Source organism: Chionomys nivalis, chromosome 8 (assembly GCF_950005125.1).
Source record: "Chionomys nivalis chromosome 8, mChiNiv1.1, whole genome shotgun sequence".
In the NCBI taxonomy this organism is placed as follows: Eukaryota; Metazoa; Chordata; class Mammalia; order Rodentia; family Cricetidae; genus Chionomys; species Chionomys nivalis.
Genome location: NC_080093.1, coordinates 18,272,615 through 18,287,432, shown reverse-complemented (window position 1 = coordinate 18,287,432; position 14,818 = coordinate 18,272,615). Strand labels below are relative to the sequence as shown.

The 14,818-nt window shown below is 51.8% G+C and overlaps 1 protein-coding gene across 1 annotated transcript in view; it reads right to left on the bottom strand.

Moving 5' to 3' along the window:
- Window positions 1–14,818, bottom strand: part of Crtac1 (cartilage acidic protein 1) — a 140,907-nt gene that overhangs the window by 40,075 nt on the left and 86,014 nt on the right. The window contains exon 3 of the mRNA XM_057779491.1: window positions 9,010–9,206. Within this exon, the coding sequence (XP_057635474.1) occupies window positions 9,010–9,206 (197 nt within the window). The remainder of the gene's footprint in view (window positions 1–9,009; window positions 9,207–14,818) is intronic.

Below are 14,818 nucleotides of genomic sequence, written 5' to 3'. Positions count from 1 at the left end.
TAAAATGGGATGACAGTAACCACATTCAAGTTCCCTATGAGGAATGAAGGAGATGCTGTACATTAAATGATTGGCACAGTGTCCCCTAAAGGTAGCTACTGTTAGGCAGAAATGATTTCCCTATTTTAGAGATGAGCTACTTGCCAAGATCCACACTTCATGGACTTGGTAGTCAGTGCTTCTGGGAGAGAGGATGTAAAAGCAAGTGTGTTGGCGTGAGCGTGTGAATTCACTGCAAGCATGAGAATGGGTAAGTGTGCAAGACTGGGGTGTACAAGTGAGAGTGAAAGCGGGTGTTCAGGTGAGCTTAAGTCAGTGTGAGCGTGAGAGCATGTGCAGTTGAGTGTGTGAGGACGCAGAAGAGCAAGGGTGCCCCAGTGGGAGACTGAGAATGGATGTGTGAGGACACAGACAAGTGTATGAGGGTGTGTGGGGGAGTGTAGGTGCATGTGTGAACGCGTGCGGGTGGAACACTGTGTACACAACCCACCAGGTGGCTCCCAGCACACCCACGTGAGGGACCAGGGAGGTTCACTAATAGATGTGCAGTGTTTTCAGGTGGGGGCTCTGAGGAGCCACAGACGCAGGCCTGCACAAAGCTGTTGTGTCTTGGTGTGTGTTGTGTGTGTATGTGTGTGTGTTGTGTTTGTGTGTGTGTGTATGTTCTGTGTGTGTTGTTTGTATGTGTGTGTATGTGTGTGTATGTATTGTGTATGTGTGTTGTGTATATGTGTTGTGTTTGTATGTGTGTATGTTCTGTGTGTGTATGTGTGTATGTTGTGTATGTATGTGGTGTTTATATGTGTGTATGTGCGTGTGTGTATGTGTGTGTTGTATATGTATGTTCTCTGTGTGTATGTGTGTGTTGTGCGTATGTTCTGTGTGTTGTGTATATTGTGTATGTGTGTGTTGTATGTGTATGTTCTCTCTATGTATGTGTGTTGTGTGTATGTTATGCATGTGTGTGTACATGTGTGAGCATGCATTCATGCGTGTGAAGTCTAAGGTTCCTTTTCTGGCCTCACTTTCCTCATCTGAGAACGACAGGTGACAGCTGTCCTCACTCACAGCGTCACTGTGGCACTAGTGAGAAGACACACATGCGGTCAGGTCACAGATCAGACAGGATGAGAGAGCAGTGACAGCTTCACACCCCTGCAGGGACAGAGCCCTCACTGAACTCCCTGGGGAGCCCAATATGTTTAGAAACCTAGATTCTGACTTCATCTTCTAGGAAGGAAACATGGTACGAACACTGTTGATTACATAACACCCCCAGCAGGGACTGGGGGTGGCACCCCATAATTAAACACATTAATATTTCTGCAGTGAAACATGAATATTCACATTAAGGGGGATAAATAAGGCTTATAAATAGCTCACATCAGCTCAGGACAGGGTTTGTTATCTAGTGAATTTTCCACAAACTTAAAACAAGGTGCTGGAGGCTTCCAGAGTGTTCTGGATTTCAGGTCTATGGAAAATGACTTAGACTGTGGCTGCCATCACTGTGGTATGTGAGGCAGCAGGAAGCTTGCCGTTGCTTCTAGATGCCCAGGGTCTCTAAAGGTGGCCTCTGCAGGTCTCTGGCCTTCCTTAGCAGAGAGCAACCCTTGTCCATCTCATTCCCACTGGTGCCCATCTAACTTTCCTACCCACTTCCTGAAATGACACCACACATGTTCCACCAAAGCTTGGCCAGGGCAAGCCTGGTTTGCAGGGCAGCCTGGAGCAAGAATTCCATGAGCCTCCATGTTTGGGAAAGATTGTATACTTGCCCAACCTTGGAAGCCTGTCAGTAGATATCAACTAATTAAAACTTCAAAATGATTGCAAAAAATTGTCTGCTTAATTTTATTGAGCCCAGTGTCTCCCAGATGTCCTTGGCTTTGGAACCCTTCTTTGGAGACTGCCCAGTAGCTAAACTAGCTCTGGCTTCGCAGGTCACCATCTAGGGTGCTCAAGTCTGAGCAGGCTTTAGGCTTGTAGTCAGGAGTTTGAGTATCTTGTATTGTTGGTCCGTCCCTCTCACTGGTCCCGTGTGGCTTCTGGGCTTACCAGAGAGGCCCAGAAGAATAAACTAATTAAGGTAAAATGTGAACAGCGATGTGGAGCCTTGTAGATCATAAAGGGGAACGGCAAAATCAATGGCAGCCCCTCTGCAGGCAGAGGCCTGGAGGCCTGGGCGACAGGAGGGTTGGGAGCCCCGTGATTTAGGAAGAGCAAACGCGCTGGCAGCTGCAACCTGGGTAATTAGGTGTGTCAGGAAGACAGATAAACAGCAAGCTGTGTGGGTCGATGGCACAGGCAATAAACACCCGGCACTGGCCCCTGGCCCAAGTTGGTGCTGAAGTGGGCCTTACCTCCTGGCTCCTTGTAGCTGCACTTTGCCCCAGGGCCCCACACCAAAGCGGGCTAGTACTCAGAAAGAGGAGGGGTTGTCAGTAGCATGATAAAAAGATGCAAAGATGCTCTCCTGAGTCCCTGGAGGAGAACAGAAAGGGTGGGGCCCTGGAAAAGATTGTCCAGGGGCAGGGAGGGATCTCTGGAAGTCAATGTCATAGAGGTAAGTCTGGGAACTCTTAGGCAGAAAGGTTACCACCAAACAACTGGTGGCTGTGTGACAGCCAGCAACGTCTTGGCGAGCCGTGCACTTGTCCTTCTCTTAGCTATGAAATGGGAGAATGGGAATGGCTACCTCTCAATCAGGCTCTTATGAGCAGATGTCTGCAAAGTGCTTCCAATAATACCAGATACAAGATAAGTTCCATACACAGTAAGATCATCTCTGTCCAGTGCTTCCCTGTCCTCCTGGGAATTATAGCATATGACCAGGTCAGTCCTCAACAAACCACATCCCAGGAGTCAACTGTGATATTAAGTTTCAAAAGCCTCTCAAGACACAGTCGATGGAGAGCCAGCAGAGCAGTGATGGCCCCAGGGGAGAGAGAACTAGTTCAGACACAGGATGCGTTTAAAAAGAATGAACTCAGGCTCACAGGATCCCTGGTGGAATTCCTGACCTCTTCTTCCTCCTTCTACTCCAGAATGTAGAGGGAAACTCTGCAGGGCTCCTCTGCCAGCATCCTTCGCCTCCTCCAGCATCTCCCCAAGAAGTCAGGACACACAGACAAACTAGGGCTTGGGAACCAGCTCCTTTGCCTGAAGTTGCACAGCTGCTGCCAGATGGCAATGCCCAGATTCAAACTGGCACAAGGTGGCACAGCCCTCTCACCCAGCGTTACAAGGCTAGCGGGAGAAGCTAAGACCATGGTGATGAACTCCGGAATCCAAGTGTGCGTTTGTGTGTGTGGTGCATGTGTAGGTCAGAGGGCAACCGGGTGTCAGTCCTCAGGGGCTGTTCACCTTGAGATTTTTTTTTTCTGGCTTGGAGCATGCCTAGTGGGCTAGGCTGTCTGTCCAGTGAACTAGCCCCAGGGATCTGCTTGTCTCTGCTTTCCTGGTGTTGGGATTAGAAGTGTGCAATGGAGCCTGACTTGTTTATGTGGCTTCTGGGGATTGAACTCAGAAGCACTCTACTGATTCATCTCCCCAGTCCCCAATTTTTGTTTTTGAAAACACTGTCTCATATAGCCCGGGCTATTCTCAAAATTCACTGTATAGCTAAGGATGGCCCAGAACTCCTGATCTTGCCTTCTCAGTGCTGAGACCACAGGCAGGTGTCACAACACCTGGATTTCCCACACTCTATGGTGCTGCCCTGGCAGCCTCTCTCCAGGCATGCTGCTCATTGGCCACGCGGGATGAGGCACAATACAGGCTGCCCAGGGAGCGGACAGTTTCTGAACTCATCTTTGAAATGGGGCCAAGCTGAGACAGAGGAGAACCAGGACTCCGGATCTAAGGGAAAATAGGCTGGGGATGCAGAGGATCCATTTCAGGGTCTGAGAAAAGGGTGGAAACTCAGAAATAAATGAGATGACATCCATTAAACTAACCTTGGGCTTCACAGGGCACAGGGAGCTCGTGGAGATGGCAGTGCGGGTTCTGGCTAGCAGGTGTGGGGGAAAGCTTGCGAGAACTTGCGCTTTTTTCTGAGTTTCCAGCTGGTTCCAAAGCTGCCATGCCAGCGTCACACCCTGGGGAGTGAGGTGCAGGGTCTCTGGGTGAAGCTGCAGTCAGCCTGACTGAAGGAGCTGCCGGCCAGGGCTGCATCTCTCGAGAGCAGATGGCGCATCTGTTGTGTAGGCAGGGGAGGCTGGAAGTGCAGCCGGCCCAGATCTCCTTTCTTCCCTCTAGTGTGGTAACTGACACCTTGTCTCCTCTCCGGGAGGTTAAGAGTGTCCCTGTAAAAGGCCCCTCTAGGTGTGACACAGCTTACCAACTGCCAAGTCAGAATCCCAGTCTGTAAAAGTGAAAGTTTTCTCCATTACAAAACCCACTATGAGCAAAGACAAAAGAAAAATGACAAACCGGAGGACTCAAATGTAACGTGAGTCTCAGACAAAGGGCTAATTTTCCTAATTTATAAAGAGGTGTTCCAAATCAATAAGAAAAAGACCAATAGTCAATAGGAAAAAAAATGGGCAAAGGCTAGGAGAGGACAAGAGAGTCAAATATATAAAAATATTCTCAGCCTCACTCATTTAAGAAAAATGAAAATTAAAACTATACTTGGAAATCAATTTTTTCCTATCAGATTGGCAAATACTGAAAACAAAATTGATGAAACACGGTGTTGGTAAGCTCTGGAACGTGTGTGCTCACTGGACACAGGAGCAGTGTGGCAAGCGCTGCCCCCAGGAAGACAATCTCGCACTCTGAGCTCCACGCGTATATTCCTTTGACACAGTCACTGTGTTCCTGAACGCTTATCTTACAAATATCTGCGCAATCATGCGAAATGGTGGATCGTACGAACTCATTCATTAAGTGACATTCTCTGTAAGGAGAAAGGAACTGCCAGCAATCTCAGTGTTCCCCATAGAGGAGTAATTCTGTTAGTGACAAATCTATACACGGGAGTACTATGCAGCCATCAAAGAGTGTGAGCGCCTTCTGTACGTTGTGAAGCAATATCCAGAGTATGCTGAAAACACAAACAGCAGAACTATGAGCAGGGCATGCTGTGTGCATACAAGAGGGGAAAGTCTATGAAGCAGAGCTGGGGTGTAATAGAGAAATTTTAATATAGGTTTAAGCAAAAGGGTTGAAATAGAGGTCCTTAAGGGAAGACAAGACACACCCCAAGAACATGGTTGTCAACTTTTCAAAGAGGACTCGTAGAGTTTCCAGGACAGGGACTGCAATAGTGTCTGCCCTGCACACAAAAGTCCGATGTTCATCACTGAATGGGTGAAAAGAAAATAAGCCCTCGGTTCACAGTTGGTGCTGACCCACCTACCAGCATGCTGCCTGTCAGGGCCAGGTGGTGAAGTGGTCAAGGGGAGTCAGGGTGGGAACTCCATGGGGAGGAATCTGCCCAAGAACTGCCCTGGACTCTGTGAAGGGAGGTTCTGGCTGCCTCTTGTCCCCTCCTTGTCCTGTGCACACACCCTGGCTGACCCTTTTCCAGGTCAATTCAGTACAAGTGGCTTTCCAGGCCTTGGCCTTCTTGGGAGGGTGGTTAGTTCTCCTCCTGTTCCCTCTCCAATTCTCAAGCCTTGAGCCATGGCCAGCTGGGACCCCCATCTGCCACAGCATCACACCCTGCTGTCAGGGTTGTTTGGCAAATGCAGTGCAAACCAGATTCTCTTCACCCTTTATTCCAGTTGTCCACTCAAGAGTCTCTATTTGATGCACCTCTTTGGGTTCTGGAGTACAACAGGGAGTAAGACAAAGCAGGAGAGCTGGACAGAGCTAGCACACAACCCACTTCCAGACAAGAGTAAGAGACAGGAAGGCATGAGTTGAGAACAGGTGCTGAGAGAGACCTTATTTGGAGAGTGAGCCCTGGGAAAACAGCAGGAAAAGCAAGTTTGAACTTCAGGCAAAGCTGTAGTGAGTGGGAGAAAGGAGAAAAGGGTGGCCCAGCAATCTGGTTGCACCGGGAAGGGTGGCAGGGAACCGGAAAGGACGTTGAATATGGTCTGCAGAGTCGCTGAACGCAGGAGGGTTTTTAAGGTCCATACAAATTCCTATTCTATAGATGAGGGAAGACAGAGGGGTCAAGATCTCATCTAAGTTCACCCTGGATTGATTCCCAGAGGGTGTTGCAAGGTCCCAGGCACCTCCACCGACTTCACTGCTAACACCCTAAAATCTGGCTGAGGGAGAGACGCTGTCAGCACCCCAAAGGCCATGTGACTTCACTGGCTGGCTAAGGCTCCCAAGGAAGCTCTCATGACCGCCACAGAGGGCAGGGTGGCAATGGCTGAGTGCTGTCTGGGCTGGACCCCAGGAGTGCTGATATGCACAAATGTCCCTGCTTCATGCCACCCCTGTTGATGAATCAATGGCTCACTCAACTACAAAATTAACTCAAACCCACAGACATCCCTCAAACCCACAGAAGGTCACCAGGAGGTGCACACTCAGGGCTGAGGCTGCTGGACACTGTTGTCCTCGCCCCTGCCCCTCCGGGTGGCCTGGGGCCTCTCTCCCAGAGCCAGGTCTTTTGGCTCCCCAGACATCTCTTTTGGCTTTCCTCTCCTTAGGCAGTGGCTTGCTCACCTTTTCTTCCTGAGACTTATTTATTCAATTTTAATTAAGCTCCTGGGATAGTAAAGGCCTGGCTGGGCCACTGGGAGTCACACAGTAACCAATATAGAGGTTTTCTCTCCTGGGCCTTGGAAATTAGGGACTGGGACAGGACGTCAGGGGCTGCGAGAGACTGGATTGTACCGGGAAAAGCACAGCCCTCAGGAAGAGCGACTTCTGTATTCCACACACTGAGGCATCTACAGTGCCTAGAACAAGGCTGACACACAGTGGGTGGTCCAGGAAATAAGTACATCAATGGGAGACACTCATTGTTTGGCTGAACGCAGAATTGGCATGGTTCCCAGGGAGTGACCATCGTCTTGGGCTGTGGTGAGGATTGAGAGTTGAGTGTCACAGTCTGATAACGGGGTCCTAGCCTGCTTCCAGCCTTCTTGGCTGTGGCAGCACAGCTGGAGGCTGCCACACCCCCTTCCCTAGGAAGCTGTACAGAGCCTCTCTCTGCTCTGGGATTCACAGCGAGCACTCTAAGAGCATGGCAGGGCTGCTGCCTTGGAGATGGCCCTAGGGTCTCCTCCAGGTGCTGTGACTTGGGGGAGGCTGTCCCCTTCTCTGGCATCCTGCTGGCAGAGTCCAGTTAGGGCCGTCATCCCTGTTCCTGCTTCCTAGCCGTCCAGGGCCTTCCTGGGGACCAGTCCCTTCTGCAGGCATCCTAGACTCTGCTCTTTTCCTGACCTTGCCCCACATTAAAGAGTGGATCAGCCCATCAATTAATCGCGTCCTAATCCAATCTCGGCTTGGTGGAGAGAGGGCAGTAAATCCAGCTGGGTAATCATGCCCTGATATTTGTGTTGGGATAATTACCATCTCTCAGGCCTCACTCGGTGGCATGAGGAGATGAAAACCCATAAAACACCACTCGGGGCTGTGGCTCGTTGTTTCTTGGCGGCACAAGACTGGCTACCAGCCAGCCAGCCCGCCCACCCCAGCCCCTGGCACAAGGTCTCAACCTCTTCACCTCTCATTCATGCAACTGGCTGAATTCAAACTCCAGGGGCAGCCTGGGCAGGATGCTGGATTGGGACTGGCAGCTGGGGAAAGTCTGTGTGTGTTGGTGAGGGGTGCTGGGGGCGAGCAGGGTCCCATAGCCTGGCACTTTGCAGCCTCCTGGACCTTGGAGAGCCCAGGACAGTGCTTGTTTGTGGAAACATGAAGGACAGATTAGAGCAAGAGTCTGCCGCCATCTGGAAGGGGCCCGTGCATACCCAACCTCACCTCCAGGGGGCACTGTGGTGGTGGATGCTCTAGGGATGTTAACAGCCCTACAGGAGTGGGTTTATTAGTGAGCACAGTTAAGGTCTGAGAAAATGCGGGTCAGGGGTAGGGATGATCTGCAGCCCCAAGAATATAGCCCCTAAATTATGAGATGTTGGGTGTACACTATAGCCAGGCTCCCTAGGGTAGGAGGGTTGAGAAGAGTTATAGTGTCTTGATGCGAGAGATAGACTGGGTGGGACCCTGGGTTTGAATCCTGGGACTTGAAGGTTGCCAGGTTTCGGTGAGTGAGCTATATCCTTAGGATCCAGTTCCTTCAGTATAAGACTACTAATGCATTCCTAACTGGAGTACTGTGCTCTGAGGGTGGGATGGGGGGCAGGGTGTTCTTTATATGAGCTACCACTAGGCTGATGGACATCAGTTTCCCTGCGATCTCTGGGCCATCTGTACTGGGTAGCCCAGGAGTAGTCAGGAACACTAGGCTCACCCGAGACCTGAGGAGCTGGAATTGATTAACACAGACACTCAGGGAGCAGGGATGCAGGTGGCAGCATGAAAGGAGCTGGAGGAGGCTCCGAGAACTCAAGGTCAGCCTCCCTCAGAGTTGCATCCCCATCACCGCCCTGACATCCAGAGGCTCCGTCTGGCACACAGGAATCTGTGGGAGAAATCCTTGCAGTGGTCTAAAGGGAGGAGGCAGATTCTAGAAGGACCGCAAAGCATTTGAGAAAGGCCTAGGGTGGCATGGGAATGGCCCAGGGACATCTATTGATTTCAGAAGTAACCTAAGGGAGTGGGGATGAGATGGAGGACCAGACAGAAGTGGTGGGATGGCAGGAGGGGAAGAGAGGAGGAGGGCAGGAAGGTGGGGAGGAGGGTGTCTTAGGCTGCAGGAGAAAAGGATGGCCAGTCTTTTTTATGCCCTTCTGTCCCTGCCCAGGGTACCGAGGATGAAAATCCAGTCTCCATCACAGGAGATGAAGGGCCATCCTGGGGTCTCTGCCCAGCATAGGGAGATCCTGGAGGCAGCGGAGAATGGCCTGAGCAAGGGCTGTCAGAGAAGGGAAGATGTAATCGGGGCAGGAAGGGGACTGACAACCTGACCCTCACCTGAGAAGGCGTTATTGGTGTTGAGAAAGTAGATCTCCTCACGGCCATCCCCATCGATGTCACAGGCTGTGACCCCAATGGCGTTCCCCTGCCGGTCCCTCAACGCGTAGTAGGGTGAGCTGCGCTCATCCACCGCAATGTTCACTAGCCGCTTCTGGGCTCGATTGTACTTCAAAACCAGGTTGGGGCCATTGTACCTGGAGAAGGAACAGGGAGAGGATTTTGAGGGTGAGTGGCTGGGTCCACCCAACTCACTGGAGCAGGGCAATGGGCTCAAAGTCTATTGCAACGCAGAGTAACTTGGCCCCAGGCATGCACAGGAAGGAGTCTTGCTTCGGGAAGCCCTGGACCAGAAAGAAACTGAGGCTAGAGAAAGTGGATCAGAGCCATATAGAACACAGTTCAAGGAGCAGGCTGGTTGAGGGGAGTGGGCAGCTAGACGCAATCCCTAAACTAAGGGCCCGGCTGAAGAAAAATCTCCCTGACATTTACCTTGTGCATTTCAACGTAAAAGGAAATTTCCCACTAATGACTCCATTAACTTAAACAACAACCTGACATCTAACGAAAAACAAAACAAAGCAAAACAACAACACAAAAACCAACCCAGGTGAGTCTGGCATGGGAGGCCATGCTGCTGGTCACTCACTTCACAGAGGAGAAACAGATGAGGACCGTAAGAGAAACTGCAGCTCAGAGAAACTGCTCACGGAGGCTGCTCAGAGAGGCTTCCTGAGGGCAAACAGTATCCGGTGAGGGTGCCTGAGCCCAGGCATCGTTCTGCTCTTCTAGGACCACCCTTGGGAGTGGTCCCTGGAGGAGCCTGTGTCACCGAGAGTTGAGGCAACTGTCTGCTAATAGGGAACACTTGGGGTGAGGCTACCAGTGCATCTGGGGGTTACCAGCAAGTCTGCTGAATCTTTTGCCAGGGAACTGGGACAAGAGTTGAAACTGCCTGTCTCTCCTGAACCCAAGCGGCCTCCTTGTCACGCCAAAGGCCGTGTGTCTGTCTTAGGGACTTTGTCCTTGCTGCACCCTCCATGTGGGATGCTGGTCCAGACAGCCACACAGCTGGCTTTCTCCCCCACCTCCTTCAAGTCCTCCTCATATCTGTGCCCCTACTGGACCGCCCACTCCTAATATCTGTGCCATTTACTCTTTCTCCACGGTACCCCATCTAGCCCCACAGCTCTGCTAGGGTCTGTCTTCTTGCCCCCTTCCCCTGCTCGCTCTGGTTCCACCGGAATGTTGGCTCCATCAGAGTAGAACCTTTCCTCCATGTTGTGCTCTAGTGCCTAGAACAGCACCTGGTACACGGCAGGTGCTCAGTAAATATTGGTTGAGTGAAATCTCTGAGCTCGCACCCAAGTCCGGTGTTGTGGGATTTCATTCAGCCCATAGCCGTTTGGGCACCAGCCTGTTATGGCGTGGTCTGAAGCACTATATACGGACTGATAGGCACCGACGGGGAGCGTACTCGCTCTCTAGCTTGGTGGTTGGAGTTCTGTTCACGGCTTCCAGCGCCCACAGAGCAGAGGACTGTGGCTCTTTACTCTTATTGTGAGGTCTTTCCCAAGTATTTGGTTATCCTTTATTCTGGGCCCTCGTGGACTTCCTTAATGACGTTTATGCCTGTGGGCTCAAGTGTTCCACAGTCAATGTCTTCCTATTACCTTTCCAACTGTGGAAACTGAGGATACCCAAGATTTTCCCAGGCAGCACGGTCAAACATGATGAGTCCTGCCTCCCTAACAGGGACCTGCCAGGATCTCCAGAGCAACCCACATGCTCCATTCATCAGGACCTGCTGGGCTGGCCTGTGTTTGCAGTTGAGTGCGCCCACCCTGAGCAAAGTACAGTGCTGGCTTAAATGACCCAGGGAGGGCAGACAGCTCATCTAGGTCTCGGGAGAAATCTTAGTACTGAAACAGATCCAGCCTGGCCTTCTCCTTTGTCACCAGAAGACAGTGAAGTCTGGGGGATGCTGGTGGCTGGCCAAGAGACTTCTGGCACCCACAGAGTGAAAGGGGAGATGGAGCTCAGGGGGGCTGAGTCAGCGTCCAGCGATGGGAGGGTGCGCCTTAGACACCTTGATGAAGTGTGTCTGAGAGTTGAGCATCAAGGGCGCAATGTTACCTTCAGAGACAGGTCGGGGGTAGGCGAGACAAAAGGCTTGGGCTCTTGCACTGTCAGCAGCTGGCTCCAACCCCCAGGGACGTGACTTTTGAGTCCTGAAAGTCCCAGGCCCTCCTCTCTTCTATCACGCTACGCCTGCCTTATCAGACCATGGTGCTCATCGGGTGTTGGCCTCGCTAAGAACACAGTCACTCATTGTCTTGCTTGAGCCCCACACAACCCAGAACGAAAAAGGTAGGTTGTGTTTCTGAAAAAGAAACTGAGGGTCAGAGAGGCCAAGTGGGGTTCAAGGTCACAGGACCTGTAAGTAGCCTCAGGGCTTCTCTCTTCAGGGCAGGAAATCTATGCTCTTTCCCTCCTGCCGGATGCAGGGACAGATGACATGCCACCGCTCAGTCCTGTGCATGTCTGTTTAGCATCTCAGATAGTGGCTCTCAGGAATGCACATGGACTTCACGTAAGCGATGAAGGTAACAAGCACCGCACGCTGCAACCGCACAGTTTGCAGAGTGCTTTCCGCCCTGTGATCTCTTCTGCCTCACGGAGGCCATAACTCTGCCGTAGTTCGGGTGGTGGCTTGGGCTCTAGACTCTGCTGTTCTCTTCTGAAGGATGGAAATGGACCAAATGAGGAGACCACGAGTGTGACTCTGTGGTCATGGGTCTGGTCCGGTCCTCGCACATTAATCCAGAGCATTTCCACATGGATGCTCTTTATCTTACGCCTCACCTTCCAGGAACGATGAGAGAGTGATTCCCAAGAAGGAGTAGGGCAGCCTGCAAGATCTGTAGGCCCAGGGGTCTGACTAGCCTTACAAGATGGGCAAAGCCGGTGTCCTCCCAGAGTATGGTGGGGCAGTCTCCACATAGCTGGTACCCTCTTTACTCTGCTGCCTTTTGGGTATTCCAGATATCTGCCATGCCCTGGAGTCACCTGCTGGGAGTGGAGGGAACATGGCCTCCCCACAGGTTGGAAGCTAGCCTTTTTATCTCGAATCTGGGTGTCTGGGGTGGGCCCAAGCTCCTTGAACCTATGAAGCGACCCTTGCACATCTCTTCTTGGAAAATCGTGGGTGCTAGTCTCAGGGTGCCTCCATGGAGAATTGTGGGGAGAAGTAGACAGGTTAGATCAGTTTTGACCTACATGGGGCATGGGAAGATGTCTGGCAGTCTGGTCACATCTCCCCGGGGATTATGGGCATGAAGTCTGTTCTGAGGTGGGGTTCTGAGCAATCGCAGGGCAAGGCTGGGTCGGGGCAGTGCTCCCAGGGGCCAGCCTTTCCCTCCATCAGGCCACCCTGGGCTGGCCCTGGAGCACCAACAGCTGTTCCCTGACTCCCACCCCCCAGGAAAGGCCCCCACCCCTCTTCTCCAGAGAGCTGCTGTTACAGCTTGCTTCCCCACCAGCCCCTGAAGATGTGCTGCCCTTTCCAGCTGCGCCCATCTTTGTTCAGCTGCAGTCGCTTGCTCCATGGGAATGTCCTCCCACCCTCCTGGCCCCTTCCTGTGTTGAGTCTTCCCCACCTGCCGGACTGGATGTGACCTTCTCTCTTCCGGATACCTGCGGTGTCTTGCCTTGGCTTGCTCTTGAGAGGGCAGAGGTGTCTGTTCCCCATCCCTCCCCTCATTAAGAGCGAACTGCTGGTGTCCAGGCGGCTGTGCATCTCTGCGTGCGTGATGCCTAGAGCATACTGCAGCAGAAGGTGCTCATAAACAGAACACAGGAATCTGGAGTTAGCGGAGAGGGGACGGAGGGATGGGGGTGAGGTGGGGAGAGGATACAAGTGTGGAGGTGAGCAGTGGGGATGGGAAGGTGAGGGGTGAGCGATGAAACATGTAGGAATGAGAGGTGGGGGTGTAAGGATGGAAGTGATGGTGTATGTGGCTATAAGGGTAGTGAGAGGTGAGGGGGTGAGGGGTGGAGATGGAGGGTCAGGGTAAGATGGGAAGGGGTAAGAGAAGGGAAGTGAGGGGACTGGACGTGTGAGTGGAGGTAAGGTAGTAAAGGGGATCAAGGTGTGTGTGTGTGTGTGTGTAGGCATGAGAGGCGAGGGAGGGGACTAAAGTTGTGTGTCCCTGAGTATGTATGGAGATGAGGGCAAGAAGGTGGATGTGCAGAGGTGAGGGGGGTGAGGGGTAGGGTGAGGGGCAAAGCAGGAAGGAACACATCAAAGCTACCCCGGGCAGCCTTCTGAGAGCAGTCTTCATATGCAAAATCTGTGCCAAGCACTTTTAAACCCCACATCATCTTCATGACAAGCTGGGGGCTGCTGGTCCTATCAGCAACCCATTTTACAGATGTGAATGTTAGAGGAAGAGGGGTTTATCCACAGTCCCCACCCTGAGGAGCCTGGGCACATCACGGACATCTCATGTTTCCTTTCTCTGACACTTGCTGGAGAGAATTGGGTATTTGTAGAAGTCCAAGGGGCTTTGAAGCACAGTTAAACGGAGCCAGGCAAAGGCAGCTTCAGTGTCTAATATCAAAGGCTGTGCCTGCCGTGGTTAGATCAGCCTAGCCTTGCGGGTGCATCTTGGCTCTGCCCTTGAGCTTGTCACTCAGTTCCTCTAAGTTTTCAGCTTCCTCATCTGTCTGGGTGCTGCTCACACCTCAAAGGACAGCCTCGAGGAGTGTCAGGGTGTGTGTGACAACACTTGGTAAACTGTGAATTGTTACACAATTGTAAGATCACATCATTTAAAAAAATCACAACAAACCCGAGGCGGGACCTTTCTCTCGCCGGCAATCAAGTAGCTGGTTTCTCAACATGTTACCGTTTCTCATCCCCAAATATCCTAACCTTGGCTGTTCTGCCTCCGTTGGGTAGATTCCTTTCTTAGACCCCTGTACTGCTAAAGTTCTCAAAAGAGCTGTCTTCATAGGTGGTCTCTACTTTCCCATCATGCATTTCATCCTCCCATCCAACCTTGGTCCATAAGGCTGCTCTAGTTAGCATCACTGGTGGCTCTCATGCGGCCAGATGGAGGGAGACCTTTTCTGTTCTTACCAGCTTTACCCTCTTGATGAGTGGCACTGTGGCTACCCCCAACTGCCCTCCACTCTCCCATAGGACAGCCACCTCAACGGACTTTATGCCGTCTATTTTCTTCTCTCTTCAGCCCCCGCCCCCACTGTTAGGTACCTTTCCTATTCCTACCCTCTGGTTGCTGGAGTCTCCAAGCTTGGGCTTTGGTTCTGTTGTCTTCTCTCTCTTTTTACAAGCTGATCATATCCATTCCTGTGACTGACAACCCCTAGATTCATATCTCCAGCTCAGGCTCAGACTCATATATTCGACTGCCTACCTGACATCTCCTCTCATGCGCCGGAGATGGAACACGTCCAAAATGGAGCTACTGATCACTCCATCTCTCCCTCCCCTAAATGGGGACCCAGGTACTAAAGCCAGAAGCCTGGCATCAGCCTCAGAACTCCCCACTTCGTCTTCCCATCTAGTCCATCAGCCTATCTTCTCATCTCTACCTCCAAAAATACCTCAGCTTTATTCTTTGCTTTTCTTCCCGACTGGTGGCCACCATCCCTGGGGTGGGGTTGGGGCTCTGTTTCCTCAGTTGCCCCACTGATCTGATCTCCTCCTACCATAGTCAAAGGCACCTTACAAACATGTAAGTCAGCTTGTGCCAGCTGCCTATCCGAAACTTGGCTAGTTGCT